The sequence below is a fragment of the Ochlerotatus camptorhynchus genome, unplaced genomic scaffold (assembly GCF_037179485.1).
Source record: "Ochlerotatus camptorhynchus isolate MF236.1 unplaced genomic scaffold, CSIRO-AGI_Acam_v1.1 ptg000265l, whole genome shotgun sequence".
Classification (NCBI taxonomy): domain Eukaryota; kingdom Metazoa; phylum Arthropoda; class Insecta; order Diptera; family Culicidae; genus Ochlerotatus; species Ochlerotatus camptorhynchus.
This window is the reverse complement of record NW_027040755.1, coordinates 1,875,784-1,892,463: the sequence shown is the minus strand read 5'-3', so window position 1 is coordinate 1,892,463 and position 16,680 is coordinate 1,875,784. Positions and strand designations below refer to the sequence as shown.

General features: G+C 40.5%; 1 protein-coding gene across 4 annotated transcripts in view; it reads right to left on the bottom strand.

Annotated features, from left to right (window-relative positions):
• Nucleotides 1–10,435: 10,435 nt before the first annotated feature.
• Nucleotides 10,436–16,680, bottom strand: part of Eip75B (Ecdysone-induced protein 75B) — a 134,073-nt gene continuing 127,828 nt past the window's right edge. For all 4 annotated transcript variants that reach the window (XM_065227011.1, XM_065227012.1, XM_065227014.1 and 1 more), the window contains one exon: nt 10,436–14,568. In XM_065227011.1, the coding sequence (XP_065083083.1) occupies nt 12,367–14,568 (2,202 nt within the window). In that variant the 3' untranslated portion in view covers nt 10,436–12,366. The remainder of the gene's footprint in view (nt 14,569–16,680) is intronic.

The window sequence follows — 16,680 nt, the reverse complement described above, 5'->3', positions numbered from 1 at the left end:
TTTTTATCGTTTATAATAAGAATATATGGTTTATTCAATAAATTATTAAAAAAGCGAAAATTTATTGGAGGTATTTCTTGCTAGAATCTTCTAATCGTGAATATTCGCGATCAATCATATAAATTCGAGATTTTTTTGCTTTTTTCTAGCGTCCTGCAGAAAACCTTACCTTAATTCGAAGTGTTTCTGGTTAATTGACAAGGTCATGTGGTATTCGGTCATTTTGAGAATGTTTATGTACCACTTCAATACTGTTACGCATTTGACCACACATGTCTTGTTGCTGGGTACATTATCAAAGAGGTTTGGGGGTGATGTGACTGGCAGCAAGGCGTTCAATGAAAATTAACTTTTAAACAACAATAATGTATGGTGGTCCTGAGGTTTGGGTTGATTAGTGTTCTGTTACATAACAATTCGAAGATAAATCTGCTCTTTTGACAAAAATATTAATATGTTGTTATATTCAGAATTATTATGGAATTCACCTTTAACTTATAAGGACATTCGCTAGGGATTCTCCTCGTAATTACCATTAAATTGTCGTTGGAAATCCCTTTTTTTTAACTAGTTCGTTTATTTACTAGGCTCAGTCGTGTGTGACACTTTGCGGAGCCAAAATCAGTAATGTTTGATTTACATTTTAAATAGCAGAATTTCTAGGTTAGTATTGGGTACCAATTACTCGTGGCGGGCTCGAGGTTAATGGGTAACAATTTCAATTGGAAGGATCTAGGTAGGAAACTGGTTTCTGAAGCCTCCTTCAGATACTACTCTCGGACGGTTGACCAAATCCTGACTGGGCAGGGGCAAGTAGCACAGGAACAGGAGGATAATAAGACTGGGACACAATGGCGGGAAATTGTTTGGAAAGGAGGGGATAGTCACATCAAACTCTAACATCAGACAAACAAAGGAATTCGTAGATCGCTTGCATGTAGGGAAGATCACGTGTTCCCAATACATCTCTTACTTCACGGAAGGGTTGTCTACCTCGGGCCACTAGGGTATCCAATAGTCGTGCTCTGGAGGCGTCATTACCCGGGCAATACCAAACTGCGTGATCGATGTCATCATAACCGGTTCTGCACCTACATATATTGCTGTCAACGAGGTTTATTCTATAGAGATGTGCATCTAGCGAGTAGTGGTTGGACATAAGTCTTGACATCACTCGAATGAATCCCCGACTTACATCCAGACCTTTGAACCACGCTCTCGAAGAAACATTTGGAATAATGGAATGTAACCACCGCCCAAGATAATTATTTGTCCAATCATTTTGCCAACTTAAAAGAGAACTCTGACGTACTAATGGGAAAAATTCATCATGTGAAATTCTTCTATCATAAATCTCGCCTTGTTGTGCGCCCACCTTTGCGAGAGAGTCTGCCTTCTCATTGCCTGGGATTGAGCAATGTGAGGGGACCCATACAAAGGTAATCATATATGATCTTTCGACCAGCAAACTCATCTGCTCCCTTACCTTTGAAAGGAAATAAGATGAGTGCCTACCTTGTTTCATCGACCGAATAGCCTCAATCGAACTGAGACTATCCGAGAAGATGAAGTAATGGTCTATGGGCATATCGGAAATCATCCCCAATGCGAAGTTAATTGCTGCTAGCTCAGCAACATAAACGGAACAAGGTTCCTGCAGTTTCCGAAAGGCGGTTGAGTATTCATTGAAGACGCCGAAGCCAGTGGATCCATCAATGCATGATCCATCAGTGAAAAATCTTCTATTGCAATTGACTTGTTGGTACTTTTCAGCAAAAATGTGGGGAATTGAGATAGGTCGAAGTTGATCTGGAACTCCTTGAATAGCCTGTTTCATGGAGAGATCGTAGTCAATGGGGGAACTGTAGTTAGTAAAGCATACACGAGAGGGGGTATAGCAAGGAAGGCTAATATCCGATGACATATAATTAAGATAGATTCGCACGAATCTAGACTGGATGCTCAATTCGAGCATTTCTTCGAAGTTTTCAATCACAAGGTTGTTACTGACACTACATTTAATCAATATTCTTAATGAGAGCTCCCAGAATCGGTTCTGCAGGGGTTTTACGCCCGCTAGGACCTCTAGGCTCATATTGTGTGTTGAATGCATACAGCCAAGGGCAATACGTAAACAACGATATTGAATACGTTCCAATTTGATTAGGTGGCTTTTTCTTGCCGAGTGGAAGCAAAAAGAGCCATACTCAAGAACTGAAAGAATAGTCGTTTTATATAGTTTAATGAGGTCTTCCGGGTGAGCACCCCACCATGTCCCGGAAATTGATCGTAGAAAGTTGATCCTTTGTTGACACTTTTGTTTCAAATACGTAATGTGGGTACCCCAAGTGCATTTTGAATCAAACCAGACTCCAAGGTATTTGAAGGTTAAAGATTGCGTAATGTCTCTGCCCAAAATATTTAGACGCAGTTGGGCTGGAAACCGCTTCCTTGTAAACACTACCAATTCAGTTTTTTGCGGTGAAAACTCGATCCCTAAATTTCTTGCCCAGAGAGACAGATTATTTAGGGAATTTTGCAATGGTCTTTGCAAGATTTCTGCACGTGGACCTCTCATGGAAACCACGGCATCATCTGCAAGCTGTCTAAGCGTACATTGATTATCTAAGCAGTTATCAATATCTTTGACATAGAAATTATAAAGTAAGGGACTTAAACATGAACCTTGGGGTAAGCCCATGTAGCTTATTCTAGAAGTTGTCAGTTGACCTAGATTGAAGGTCATTTGTTTTTCTGACAGCAAATTATACAAAAAATTATTTAAAATACCGGGTAATCCACTACTGTGCAAATTGTCTGACAGTATGTCTATGGAAACCGAATCAAATGCGCCCTTAATATCCAAAAAGACTGAAGCCAATTGCTCCTTGTGCGCAAAGGCCAGTTGAATATCAGATGAAAGCATCGCTAGACAATCGTTTGTTCCTTTACTCTTCCGGAAACCAAATTGCGTATTTGAAAGTAGATTGTTTGATTCAACCCAATGGTCAAGTCTTAATAGGATCATTTTTTCTAATAATTTCCTCAGGCATGATAACATAGAGATCGGACGGTAAGAATTGTGATCAGACGCTGGTTTCCCAGGCTTTTGAATAGCTATTACTTTAACCTGTCTCCATGCTGGTGGAACTATATTGAATTCCATAAATGAATTATATAGGTTAAGTAATCGTCTTTTAGCGATATCGGGGAGGTTTTTTAGAAGGTCAAATTTGATCATATCGCTTCCCGGAGCAGAGTTATTTGATGAAAGAAGTGCCATTGAAAATTCCAGCATTGTGAATGGTTCATCCAGAGAACCGTTACTTCGGGCTGTATCCCGTAAAGTTGGTTGTGCTGGAACAGAATCTGGACAAACCTTTTTAGCGAAGTCGAATATCCATTGGGAGGAGTATTCTTCACTCTCATTGGAAGATGCGCGGTTTCGCATATAGCGAGCCTTTTTCCAAAGCGTTGACATCGAGGTTTCTCTAGAAAGTCCCTCGATAAAAGTACGCCAGTAATTTCGTTTCTTTGCTTTTAGTAAGTTTTTAAGCTTTTTTTCAAGCTTTAGATACTTATCAAAAAGCTCAGATCTTTCATGTCTACGATAATCTTTAAAGGCATTGGATTTCTCAAGATACAACTTTGTGCATTCGTCATCCCAGCCAGGGGTGGCGGGTCTTCTTTTGAGCGATGCACTTGGAACACGTCGTTTCTGAGCTTCTAATGCGCTCTTGTAGATTAGCTCGGTAAAGAAACGATACTCTTCCAGTGGTGGTAGAGGATCGGTAGAATCAATACCAAGAGTTACCGCCGATACAAATTTTTGCCAATCAATGTTCCTCGTGAGGTCAAAAGGAACTTGAATTGACTGATCTGTTTTTAGACGACCACTTTTGATTGAAATAATAATTGGCAAGTGATCACTACCATGGGGATCATTGATAACCTTCCACAGACAATCTAATGATAGTGAGTTAGAGCACAAAGAAATGTCAAGACGGCTCTCTCGAGCAGGAGGGTTTGCTATACGTGTTGCTTCACCAGTGTTCAAGATAGTCAAGTTGAAATCGTCGCACAAATCATAGAAAATACCCGCTCTATTGTCATCGTATGATTCGCCCCAACCAGTACCGTGTGAGTTCATATCGCCCAGTATTAGAACTGGAGATGGAAGGATATTAACTGAACTCCAAAGCTGACGGCGGTTTATGGAAGTCCTTGGAGGGACATATACAGAAGCTATGCAAAGATCTTTGTTCTTCACATTTATTTGGCAAGCGACAATTTCAATGCCTGAAATTATTGGGATTGAGATTTTATAGAAGGGGTAGCACTTTTTGATCCCCAAAAGTACGCCACCATATGAATCATCTCGGTCCAGGCGGATAATGTTAAAATCGTGGAAGTTTAGTTCATCTTCAGAAGAAAGCCAAGTTTCACAGAGTGCAAATATATCACAATCAGAATTGTGAATCAAATACTTGAACGAGTCTAATTTAGGTATTAAACTACGACAGTTCCATTGCAATAAAGTGATCATATCTTGATCCTCACTCGACGAATTATCCATCGAAAGATATGAATTCACCAATGAGGGGCCATGATGCAGTCAATTGCTTGAAGTAGTTTCCGACTATAGGAACAAGCAGGTCAATAAGCCCTCGAAGTGGCGATTCGTCGGGAAAGCCGAGGGCATTCAAAATATTATCCACAATGTCCTTAAATTTAATCTTTCCTCGCTTGGACGGGAGAGTTTTCTTTGAATTGCGAGTAGACGTGGTGTTTATTTTTGGTAACCTCTTACGATTACCTTTATTAGGTAGCGGCGGGGTGGAAAAGCTGCAGCAAGGATCAGATGGAGCAGCAATTACCGATTTGTTCGGGTTTTTCAATGAATCCCCGCTACCTTCAGATTTTTGCATGCTTTTGAGAGTGGTTTTATTTTTTTTCCGGCGCACTCCCGGGGAGCTAGTCGGCTTCCTTTTACCGGGGGCGTGTACCTCCGGAGACTCACTCTCATCTGCTATGTCAGAGTCCAGTTCATCGGAAGACAAAATCTCAAAAGTGTTTTCATTTTGAGCGGCTGATGCCAACGAAGCAGAGGATCCATTTTGCAACTTAACCATTTCTGCAAACGTCAGCTTGGAGCGTTCTTTTATTGAACGCTTCACATTGTTGGTACGCTTCTTGTACGCGGGGCAGTCCTGCAAAGCATGAAGAGGTTCTTTGCCGCAGTAAGCACATTTAGTTGCTTCCTGTTGGCAAGCACCCTCCATGTGGTCTTGGCTACATTTGCCACAACGGGGCTTGTTGTCACAAAAAGCAGCTGTGTGTCCCAACTTTTTGCAGTTGGCACAATTATATACCCTTGGTACAAAAAGTCGCACCGGGAAAAAAACATTTTCAATTTCTAAGAACTTTGGGAGAACCGATCCAGCGAAAGACACCTGTAGTGAGCCTGAAGGGGAATAAGTCTTTTGACCATCTACCGTGGTCGCTGAATACAATATCCTGCAACCCAGAACGTCCACGGTAGATGTAGCAGCATTTTGAAGGCGCCCCATACCTTCCATGACGTCATCACACGTCAGGCTCACTGCAGAGACCACGCCGTCTATCTCCACATCTCGAGATGGGATGTAGACGTAATACTCTTTGTTATAAGCCTCGTCGTCAGCAATATCATTTGCGATATTATATGTAGGCGCAGTTATACGCAGTTTGTTCCGATTGACCTGATGAAATTCGGTCCCCGGGAAACGACGCGTCAATATTCTTTTAATCCCTAAGAAGTTAAGGGCTTTCTCTTTCTGCCGAAAATAGACAACCCAAGGCGAGGCAGAGGACGCCTGATAATGGCGCTTTCTAAGTTTATCATTGGGAGGCTTACTGCCCCCCTTTGAACCATCCATTAGAAATTAAAAATTGTCGTCAAAAAGTAATTATTATTTTACTTTTTTTTATTAACGAACCACCCTATGTGGAACGATTCTACTGGGGGAGAGACAGACGATCCACAAGCAAACAGTCAGAGGAATGGGAATACAAAAACAGATACGTGCTACTATTTGCCCTTACCGTTTCTACTGCTATACTGTTGCTGCTCTGCCACAATAGATGCCGGTCGTACACACCGTCCGTGCGGCGGCTCACTGCTTTCTGCTGGTTATTGTTTCCAGTCGTACACACCGTCCGTGTGGTTGTCGTTTGCCGATGTGTATTACACGGCTCTTGCTGCTGACTATGGCTCCGATAAAATCAGTTTGATATCTTCGAGCGGGTTAAAGATGGACAGTCCGATCGTAGGCTTCGCCAGGATCGGCTGCTTCCTTATGTAATGCGCGAGTCACCTGAGGCACAAAAACTGCTTTCAGAAAAAAAAAACTTTTCGCGGTGAAAACACTTTTAAAGCTATGCCATGTGACGAGACAACAGGCCTTGATGTTGCTCATTCGCAAGCAGAACGAGGAATGGGAAATCCCTTGACACTCTCTTATGAATTTCTTTTGAATCCGTTTATAAATTCCTTTGAAATTAAATTCCATTGAAATTCTTCTCAAACCGGTGGGATTTGAATTCACAAATCCCATTAAATCTCTTATCATAAATAAGTATAATTGGAAATTTTGGAATTTTAGAAATATTCAAATGTCAATTTGTCGAAACTCTTAGCTCGCCCACGCATACTAACACCACTATCATGTTGGGGAATATAACCCAACGTCAGCAATTCCATGGAATTCTTTTGTACTCCTCTCTTCTTCCATGGAATTCTTGTATTGAAAGTTTCGAAAATCTTTTCTAATGCTATACGAAACCCATGCGCTTTTCCAGTGATGTTATTACACCACAGTATACCTTAAACCATCTTTAGGATAAATGAAAATGATTTGGAATTACGGTTGTTTGAAATTATTAAAATATAAAAGTGTGATACGCCAAAATCGGATCATTCCTGTATTTTAATCATAATCTAATTGATCACACTACAAACAAAAATAATGAATCATACCATTCGATCAGTTTTAAATTACGTTTCCCACCACTTGAACTTTTTCATGGAACGTTGGGGAAATGTCGGCTTCGACAATACCTTTACCAATTATCGTAACCGGAGTTAATAGAGCCGCTAAACCTATTTAAAATGCTTTTTTAAATGGATGTATCTATGGTTGATGGACATGCTGCATTTTGTTTATTTCTTGCAACCCTCTTATAAAATAACCATAAGAAGAGCCTAACTACTTATTCCAGGGCTGGTAGCAGGTCACTTTTTAGTGACTTGGTCACTATTTTCAAGTCAGTCATTAAAAAGTAACTTTTTTCATCAAAAAGTCACTAAAAATTTAGTCACTAAAGTCACTTTTTACGACCAATGTTGAGAGTCAAGAATTTGACTTTAAAAACCCAAAGTAAAATCTGACAAGAAGAGTTGCGAACATATCAAGCTGAACATTGCATTAGGTCCTAAGTAACATTGATCGATTCTCTTCGTCGACTTTCTCTTTCGTTAATAGCTTGAGCACATAGCCGTTTTTTGCTGTGTTTGTTTTATCAGATGCTAGCTAAAAGCTTCTTTTACCAATCTGTGTGCTGAAAATACCTGGGAATGATTTTTGTTCAGAGATTTCGAAAAATGTTCTAAATTTAATATTCTGGCTATTTTACATTGAGATCTTGAAAGTTATCCAAACCTACACTGCAAAAAAAAAAGTTACTTAAAATGCACCTGAAAAGGCACGTAGATATTTTCACATAGAAATCAATTGATTTACACAAAAATTTGTTCGGACTTTCCGATGATCGTCAAATTGGCATCACTTAAAAGTTACGGTACGGGAATTGGCAAGTAAATGTTACTAGATTTTGTTGTAATGATAAAGTAAACTGGTGATATACTATAGATATATATTTCGATTTATTTGAGTCATTAAATGATTGCATTCTAGGAAAAAAAAAAAACACTAATTTACATTATTTAATAATTGGCACTGATGATCTCGAAGTACATTAATCGTATAGCAACATCCTTAAGGTCGTCAATTGTTGATTCTTAGCACCTCGAATAATCAATTCCCGTATTCTGCAATTTCATTTTTAATTTATAAATGAGTGTTAATTTATAAAAAATATAAAACTTATACTTGAAAACATGAAGAATCCTGGTAATTCCAACTCGTCCAACAACGACGAAAGCGCACTTTCTTCGTTGCCCATTTTTGAATTACGAATACGACAAAAAATTCAAGATAGAGCTGGGAATTAGGGCGTAACAGCTTTTGTATACAATGACTTCTTTCGATGATGATGATGATGACGTGCGGCACGTGAACCCTCTTGAATTTCTATTTAAAAGAGGTTACCTGAATTTTCAGGTAAAAATTACCTTTCCCGTTGGTTCCATGTAAAAAAATGGTCTAGGAAAATTTTCAAGCTCTCAACATTTGTTCAAAAGCCAGAAATTTGAATAATCTGTAACCCCTCGGTAGCTTTAGTATTTGTCCAAACATCGAGAAAAATAAACCATGTCACAGGTTCTTGAGTTCCTTTTTAAGTCCATTAAATTGTATTGTATTTTTCCATGCTTATATTCCGGTAATACAAAAAAAAATCAGGTCCAGGTCTTAGAAAAAAAAATTAAAGAACTCTCAAATGTATTCCTAAATCTCTATTTTTCACTATCGAGATTTTAAGTCCTAGACGCATTCAATTTTGTCCGTGATCATTCCATCTCGGTCATAATAATGAGATTTTTTCTTAAACTGCGATCTAGAAGAGCTGTCTAGATCCCAGAGTTTTGATTATTTTTCTATGTTTGAGGTGTTACAGAAGATTCTATTCTTGGGAGGAATACAGCAAAGTAAAAAGACGACCAGTTAGTAATATAGCGACTACATAGAAGAGAGGGATCTTTTATTAAGATACTAATGGCTAAATTAGATCTATATACATTTAATTCTGGACTGCAGTTCTTCATGTTGTTAAATGCATCGCTTCATACATATCCTAGATCCTCAAAAATTGCTATCCTAAAATTGTCTAAAATCGGTACTTTGAACATTTTTCTCTGTGCCTCAATTTCGCGATCTAATAACAATTTCTTGTGAGGAAATGGAGGTTAGAATTGGACCGTGCTTTTGCTTATTCAATTCATACTTTTTTTTTTACAACAAATTGATGTGATCTTTAAATCATTTGTTTTATTTTTAAAAAGCACGAAAAATATTGGAATAGCGGAACAATATCTTTCCGATCAATAAATGTCACTATTGGCCACTTTTTAATTGTTTGAAGGTCACTATTTGGTCAATATTTTCATAATTTTAGTCACTAAAGTCACTACTATTACATCGCATACCCACTACTAGCCCTGTTATTCAAGATATCATCTCAAGTATATGCGTTATAGTCGCATGATCTGTGATTCCATTTGTGTATGGTTCCCGCTTATAAGGGTTGTAACACATAGTAAATTACGATTGTTATGTTGTTTGAATCTACTTCACTTCTTGTAACTATGGGTTGTTGTACGATTTTTTGTTGTGGTTATTAAATAAAACCCTAAAGCTTCATGAAAATCCAAAAAATTCCGTTTTATACCGCAAATAATCTGTCGTTACGCATTTGACTGGAATCAACAGTCTAGCTAATAAATAATACTGCAATCTAGGTTGCAACCTAGGCCAGGGCCCAAGAATGCGGTAAATAGGGTAAACACTCAGAAATCGAGAAATTTGACAAAGTTTTCAGCTCTCCAAGATTGTTTTAACAATGGGATGTGTTCCGAATCAATCACAACGTCCGATTCCTATTTTGACGACATTTTCTTTAAACTCAAATAAATTTCAATCGAGCAGTTTAAAATTTGAATATGCCTACCAAATCATCGGCTAAAATGACGATTCTATTGAAAAAATACTACAATTTTACAATAAGCTATTGGGAGAGAACTCTAAGCTAACGTGACGAAATGCAGGCTTAGCGTTAAACCAGGTTTACCGAGTTAAGCGGGGCTTGCGAAGAAATTAGCCCTAAGCCTTTCACGAACCGCAAAGCTGGACAATTCTCGAAAACGGACTCAGCAGCAACCAAACCAGAGATGCTTTCGCAAAAGGACATTTTCTTTCTAAGTACAAATCATAACCAGCGAACTTTTTTTTTTCATATTAATTGCAACAATGAAGCAATATTTAATACTTTATTTCATTCAATCATTCCTCAATTCAACTGTTTTTTTTTTTGTGTTTGTTTCCTGTTCTCGCAAATTGTGTTTGTTTTGTTTTTTAACTCTTGGTTCTCTCATTTTATCTCAATCTATTATGTACCATTTTGTGTCTGTGTGTGTGTGTATTTTGCTCCAGTTTTCGTCTCAGTGACTTACTCTTATTATCCTTTTTGTGTTTTGTTTGTTTTACGTTTCATCCATATATTTATAGGTTTTTTGTTCTCAATACAATAATATGAATTTAGGGTTTTTTTGCTCTTTTTTTTTTTGTTTGGATTTTTTCTCATTCGCTTTCTGGCTCATGCACTGTTTTTTTTTTCAATTTCAATTGATTTTTGTTTTTTTCATTCTCTTTATTCTCTGTTTTAATGTTATACAGCTATACTCCTAAACCTAGAAACTTCCTCCTTACACTTGTAGGGTTGTTTTCTTCTGTTTTCTTTTACTGTTGCACATTTTGACGATTTGTTTCTGTTTTCGTGTATGTAGTTATTATCCATTTGTATTTCGCACTCACGCAGCTCATTCATTCGATTGCATGTCTTTGCCCGACACACAAGCATACACGCACTCGCCGTCAGTAGAAGTATAAATTGATAGAACCACTTCACTGTGTGTACCATGCGCTTGCTTTCGTTCAAGTTTTTCAAACTTAATTCATTCTCTTGTTTACTTGTGTTTTAAAACATTGATTCTTATGTCTTACTGTTTGATAAAGGTTTTTGTTGCTTCATTAAAAAAAAATCATAATTATAGGTGATACGAAAAGAAACTAACGTTCAATTAAAATGGTTTTGTTTTAAATTAAAACTTGGTCTCGTGTGTGTATGTGTGTTTCTAACCTTAACATTTTGATTAGCTATTTACAAAAGATTAGGAAAACGTAAAGGACACTTAATAAAGAATAATAAGGAAGATAATAAGCAAATGTTTCAATAAATAAAAATCTGCACGTTTAATTAAAAAAAAATAGTAATAATCTAATTACACTATGTACAATTTTCAGCTTGATTTTTGTTCCCAAGACAAGCGGGTCGTCGCCGTTGTTTGGATTTTTATTTTCTTTTTTATACTTTATTTTAAAAGTAGTTTTAAATTATCTGCTTCTTTTTTTCTGCTGTGAAATAAGGGTTTTTAGAACGGATTGATAATTTCACTTTTTCTTTGTGTTTTTAAAGTACGGTTATGTTTCTTGCTCCTAACCTCATTCATCTCTGCGCTTAAAAACAATGTCTGATCTCACTTTCGTTTGCCATCATAATCCAGCTTTCGTTTTGTTTTTGTCTTCTTTTATGTCTCATGCATGCACTGTCGAAAAAGACGGTGTTTGGTAAAATTTGGAATTGCCTCATCACCTATCAAACTTTGTAAATTCCGTTTTGTCTCAATTTCAACTATTTACAAAAAGAAAAGAAAAGAAAAAAAAAGATTGCAAACCCCTCCAACCATCCCGTATCAAATTGAATGCCATGCAGTTTTCAAATCTATCTTGTTTTCCTAGTTTCCCCTGGTAGGTTTTCCTTGATAAATTCTTCGATTTGTTTGTCTCATTATTACTTTTCCGTTTCTGAGTACTACACTCTGATTGAATTCAATCATGCTAATAATTGGAACATTACAATGTTTTGCTTCTTCTTATCTCTCTTTTTTTTTTGGGTGTGTCAGTGTCTCCTATCCACTAAAAACGCAATGTCTTCCTGTTTGGCTTGTTTAGATTATTGTTTGTCTCCCAACTACACGTGCATCATCCTTTCCATCCAAAACAATACAACGGGAGGGAATCTGATTGTTGCTTCTGGCCAGCCAGCCAGCCAGCTCGCTCCTAACCGTCCTCCGATGCGCGCCCGTAGGAGGAGGAAAAATAGAGATCCTCGTTTGTTTTTTTAGGTTTTGCTTAGTAAAATATCAATGCTCTTCATAGTAATTTGCACACGGTGCCTCCTCCCCGTGGCGCGCAACCGATTTTTATAAAACTCTATCCGTACCTAGAAATAGTTACTACTCTTACGGGTTTAAACTTTGTACAGTTGTGTAAACTGATCTGCCTCTTTTACTGCTTGTGTTTTAGTAGTTTTCGTGTCTCTCACTTAGTATGTAGTAGTACTAGTAGTAGTAGTTGTTGTTGTTGTTGTAGCTTACGCTTCCAGTAGCACCTTGTGGATGGTGGTGGTTGAGGAGGAGGAGGTGCTTGCAGAAGGATGCATTCCGTGGCGGGCAGGTGAAGGCGAGGGAGATTTTTTCGACAGGTTTAGTGGGGCATCGGTGGTACCGGAAGTGGAGGAACCACCGGCAATGTCCACTTGAAGCTCGATCAAACGAGGGGAGGGAGAGGGTGCCGTCACCACGGACTGTGGAGATCCAATGGAGCCGGTGGTGGTGCTGCAGGCTTGCTGTGCCATGGCGGTCATCGGCGGGGAGATCGATGTTGAATGTGGTGACTGGAAGTAGCGGATGCTAGTACTGCTGGTGGCGGTACTGGAAGAGGAGGAAGTGTCAGCACTTCCGGTGGAATTGAGCGATGGGGAAGGAGTTTGCTGGCGGGTTGTGGTGATGACACTCGTTGGACCACTCTGCCACCTACTGTTGCTGCCGTTGGATGAGAATGGGCATCCACTTCCGGAGGAAGATGAGCTACTGCTACTACTACTGCTCGAGGTTAACGGTGAGACGGATGAGGATCGTGGACTACATACTAGGAGGCCACTCCGGTACGGACCCTGCGCTTCGGAGTGGTGCTGATTTTGATGAGCGTGTTGCGATTCTCGCATGATGTAGTTGTGGATGATGTCGGAACGTTTCATCTGTTCCGGTGTCATAGTGGGTTGTTCCATGAGGGATTTTGCCAGCACCGAGTGCGTGCTGGATAGGGAAGACGACTGATGGCTGGCGGGAGGTGTCGCCGAGTGATGTTGTTGATGATGATGGTGGTGAAGGCTTTGGTGTGGTGATTGATTCAGCGGCCTCGTTAAATGCATATGCAACTGGGATTGGGGCTGCTGAGGAGAGGGAGATTGCGCTGCTCCCATACTGCTACAATGCGACGAGACCACCGATTGTGACGAGCTGGACGATGGTTTAGGTGAATGTGATGAAAGAGTGATTGTAGACGAAGAGGATGAGCTTGGAGCAGGTTCGGCTTCACTTTCCCGTTGGCGCATCGCACGGAACTTCTTGTGTGGTTTGTACGCTTCGTCCATTAGACTGTTGGTATCGTACAGTGGTGGTGCCTGTAGGACACGCTTCAGAACGGGCATATTCTCCACAATGTGGCGTTTATCGTCCGATTGATCCTCCAATGAAGATCGTGGACTCGAACAAGACGACGATCCACTGCTGACTGGTTTGTGGTCGTGCTTCTCGTTTCCGGACTCAATGCCGGAATCGGTGGGAGAGTCCAACTTTCGGTATCGGACGTGATGGGTTCCAACCGATCGGATAACTGGAGTAATGGTCAAACCGTTCTGCGCCAGATGCGCCGTTCCACCAATGATATCATCCTCAGCCGACGAACCGGAACTTGCCCGATGGCGAATAGGACACTGACCGGACAGAGTAGCAGCCAACAGGGGTGCCGAAGCGCTGAGTGATGAAGGTGTATGAGAGTAGTCTGAGGTGGTTTCTGCCGACTCCGTACTGGATACCGAACCCATCGGACTCTTAGCCATGTCTTCCACATTATTGCCATCGCAGCTCCACGTGTTCGAGCTGGGACTCTTTGCGAGCTCTTCTTCAGCGTTCCACATGTGTTGCCGCAGTAGCTCTTTGTGTTCTGTTCGGAACACAACCAACTTCTCCGTATGCAAGGTGCTCAGCGTCCTTAGGTCCGGAAGTGTTCGCAGCAGTTCCTGCATGAATTCCGGCTTATCGGGCCGGTTTTGCGATACGATCGACTGCAGACAAGCCTTCAGCTTGGAGTACATCCTCTCAATCAATTCCACATTCCGCAGTCCTGGTCGGTCGGGCGTTATTAACACGATGGCACAGAATAGACCGATTTCCGCGTCCGTCAGATTCATCGAGTTCATCCGTTCGGCAAAGTTGAACGTCGAATCGACCAGGAAACGTGCGTTGGCACCATTCTGAATCGTATCACGGCGCATCACCTGCCCATTCAGACAGATGATCGAATTGATCTGTGAGTCGAACATGCAAATCAGACGCACAAAAAGCGCATCGAACAAGCCGGCCTTCAACAGGGTGAACTTATCGTCCTGGGTCAGTATTTGGAAGCCGGGAATCATGCCGGCAAAGTCGATCACGCCACGAATAACATGGGCAAAGCGTTGACTAAACTCCTGTTCCGATTGAAGTTCTGGCGCCGGGTTGAGTGGGCAAGCCTGTAAGCGAAAACAAAGTAGAAACAGAAAATCGTTAATATAGTACAAAGCAAACACGGAAATAGGGCCGATAAATCACCACGCGTTTCCATCTCATTGATAACGAACGAACACGCGCGCGCGCGCTCGGTCGCCTACGCAACCACGCGGAAACGTTATTTCGCTTCCTCAATCCCGACCCGACGATCTAGTACTCCGTGTATTAAGGTATCTTTGTGCGCAGATTACATCACAGTAGCCTACCTATCAACGGACGATTCCCTCTGTGTCGTCGTCGTCAGCGACTACTTGGATGACGTCCATTCTATGCTCGCGATAAGGAACTCATACTCACACTCTCGCGGGTGCTCGACTTGTTCAAATAAATCAAGCAGGGGAAAATGAGTGTTTTTGTTCGGTCATTCGCTGTTGTTGTTAGGGTTGGAAAAAATGCTTCCTCATCCTGACCTTGAAAACTTATTGATATATTATGGCTGTATGTGACCTGAGAGTTTCTGTATGTGGTAAGGGGTTGGGGTATTCTATTCGCAAAACTATTTTCGGTCATGCCAAGGCCATCGACGTCAACGTCGTCGTCGTCGTCGTCGACGTGTTTATGAAAAATTAAGGAACCCCTCCCCACACAATCCGGTTGGTCCTGTTAGTCGTCGGTGTCGTTCTGGCGCACTGATGGTGTTCTCGAGATTGGAGCTGAGATTGACCTTTACCAGGGTACGGAACCGTTTTGTTGTTGCTGCTGCTACTGTTATTATTGTGGCTACCAATAGTCGTCGTGGGGAAGCAAACATTTTCAAGGCATTCATTGTTGTTGTTGTTGTTGTTTTTCTGTAGGAGCAGCAACGCAGTAGCAACAGCCGCCGTGATTAATTATCAACACGCGGTGCCTTGTGTATGCGGTGCGATATTGTGTAGCACACGCAATACATTTTCATTTTTGTGGTTTAAGAATGCTTCCTCAGTTATAGCTGCTACACGACCGCTGGTGGTAGTAGCATAGTGAGTGACCCACCATATTCCTCGGCGAGTAGTGTAGTGGTGTTGGTGGATCGATATGACGTCGTCCTCGCACGTAGGCAGCGCGCTTGGCATCAGCAAACGAAACGAGCAAACGTTCTTTTCCTCTTATTGTACATACATACGTTCGCATAGAGGCAGAGAGCGCGCGCTAACATACCAAGCCAAGGTCGACGAACTGGGTTCAAGGTTTCAGCAGCAGTTTTTTTGGCGTATCGGCTTTTCGGACGCGCGCTCGGGTGCTTGCAAGAGAGCGCGATGAGTGTGTTAGATTTCTTTCATTTTTTTTTGTGGCTCATCAAATTTTTATTGGAGCTTCTTCTTGCGCTTAAGACGGTTGCTTGATACGTATATAATTTATTTGGCCTCAAACCAGTCTGGAGAGGAGCGATGAAGCGCCAAGGAAGCCCGCAAACTAGAATAGCGCGAAACGATTACCATGTGGAAGAGTTTCATGCATGCCTCGTTCTCGGAAGGACAATGAACTTGGCGGATGGTACTCAGAAATGCTAAAAACGGAAGTGTTGAACAACTTCAAATTTACTTAACTTTAATTCAAATACTCATTGAGGGGGGTTGACAGGGGGTCATGGCATCTGAGACAAAGTTGCAGAGAAAAATAAAGTCTTTCTAGGTGAAATATACACGCATGTCAAATACACCATATTGAGAAAAAAAAATACAAAATATTAAATGACCGAATTTTAGCACACATATGAAACAAAAAAGTACTATGCAAATTGGAGAATGTCGAGTCTGATCGATTCGTTAAATTCGGTTTTTCGGTAATGGGAAATGCAATACCGGTAAAAACCGGTAATGAGCAATTTTTTTCGTAAATTTAAAATGCTACTTATAATCGGGAAATATGAAATATTTCATCTATAAGCTGTGTGTCCGAATTAATTGAGTGTTCATAGCACATCCCAAGCCATTAACACATGTTAGACCCTTACCAAGTGAAATAGTTATTTGTAAACCAAGAATTAAAAGGTACGTGAATGCTACACACTATTATTAGATTTACAAATTTAAAGCTAAATATGCCACTTTTGCTGATTAAGCAACTAATCCTACCAAATATTGTTTTTAAACAGT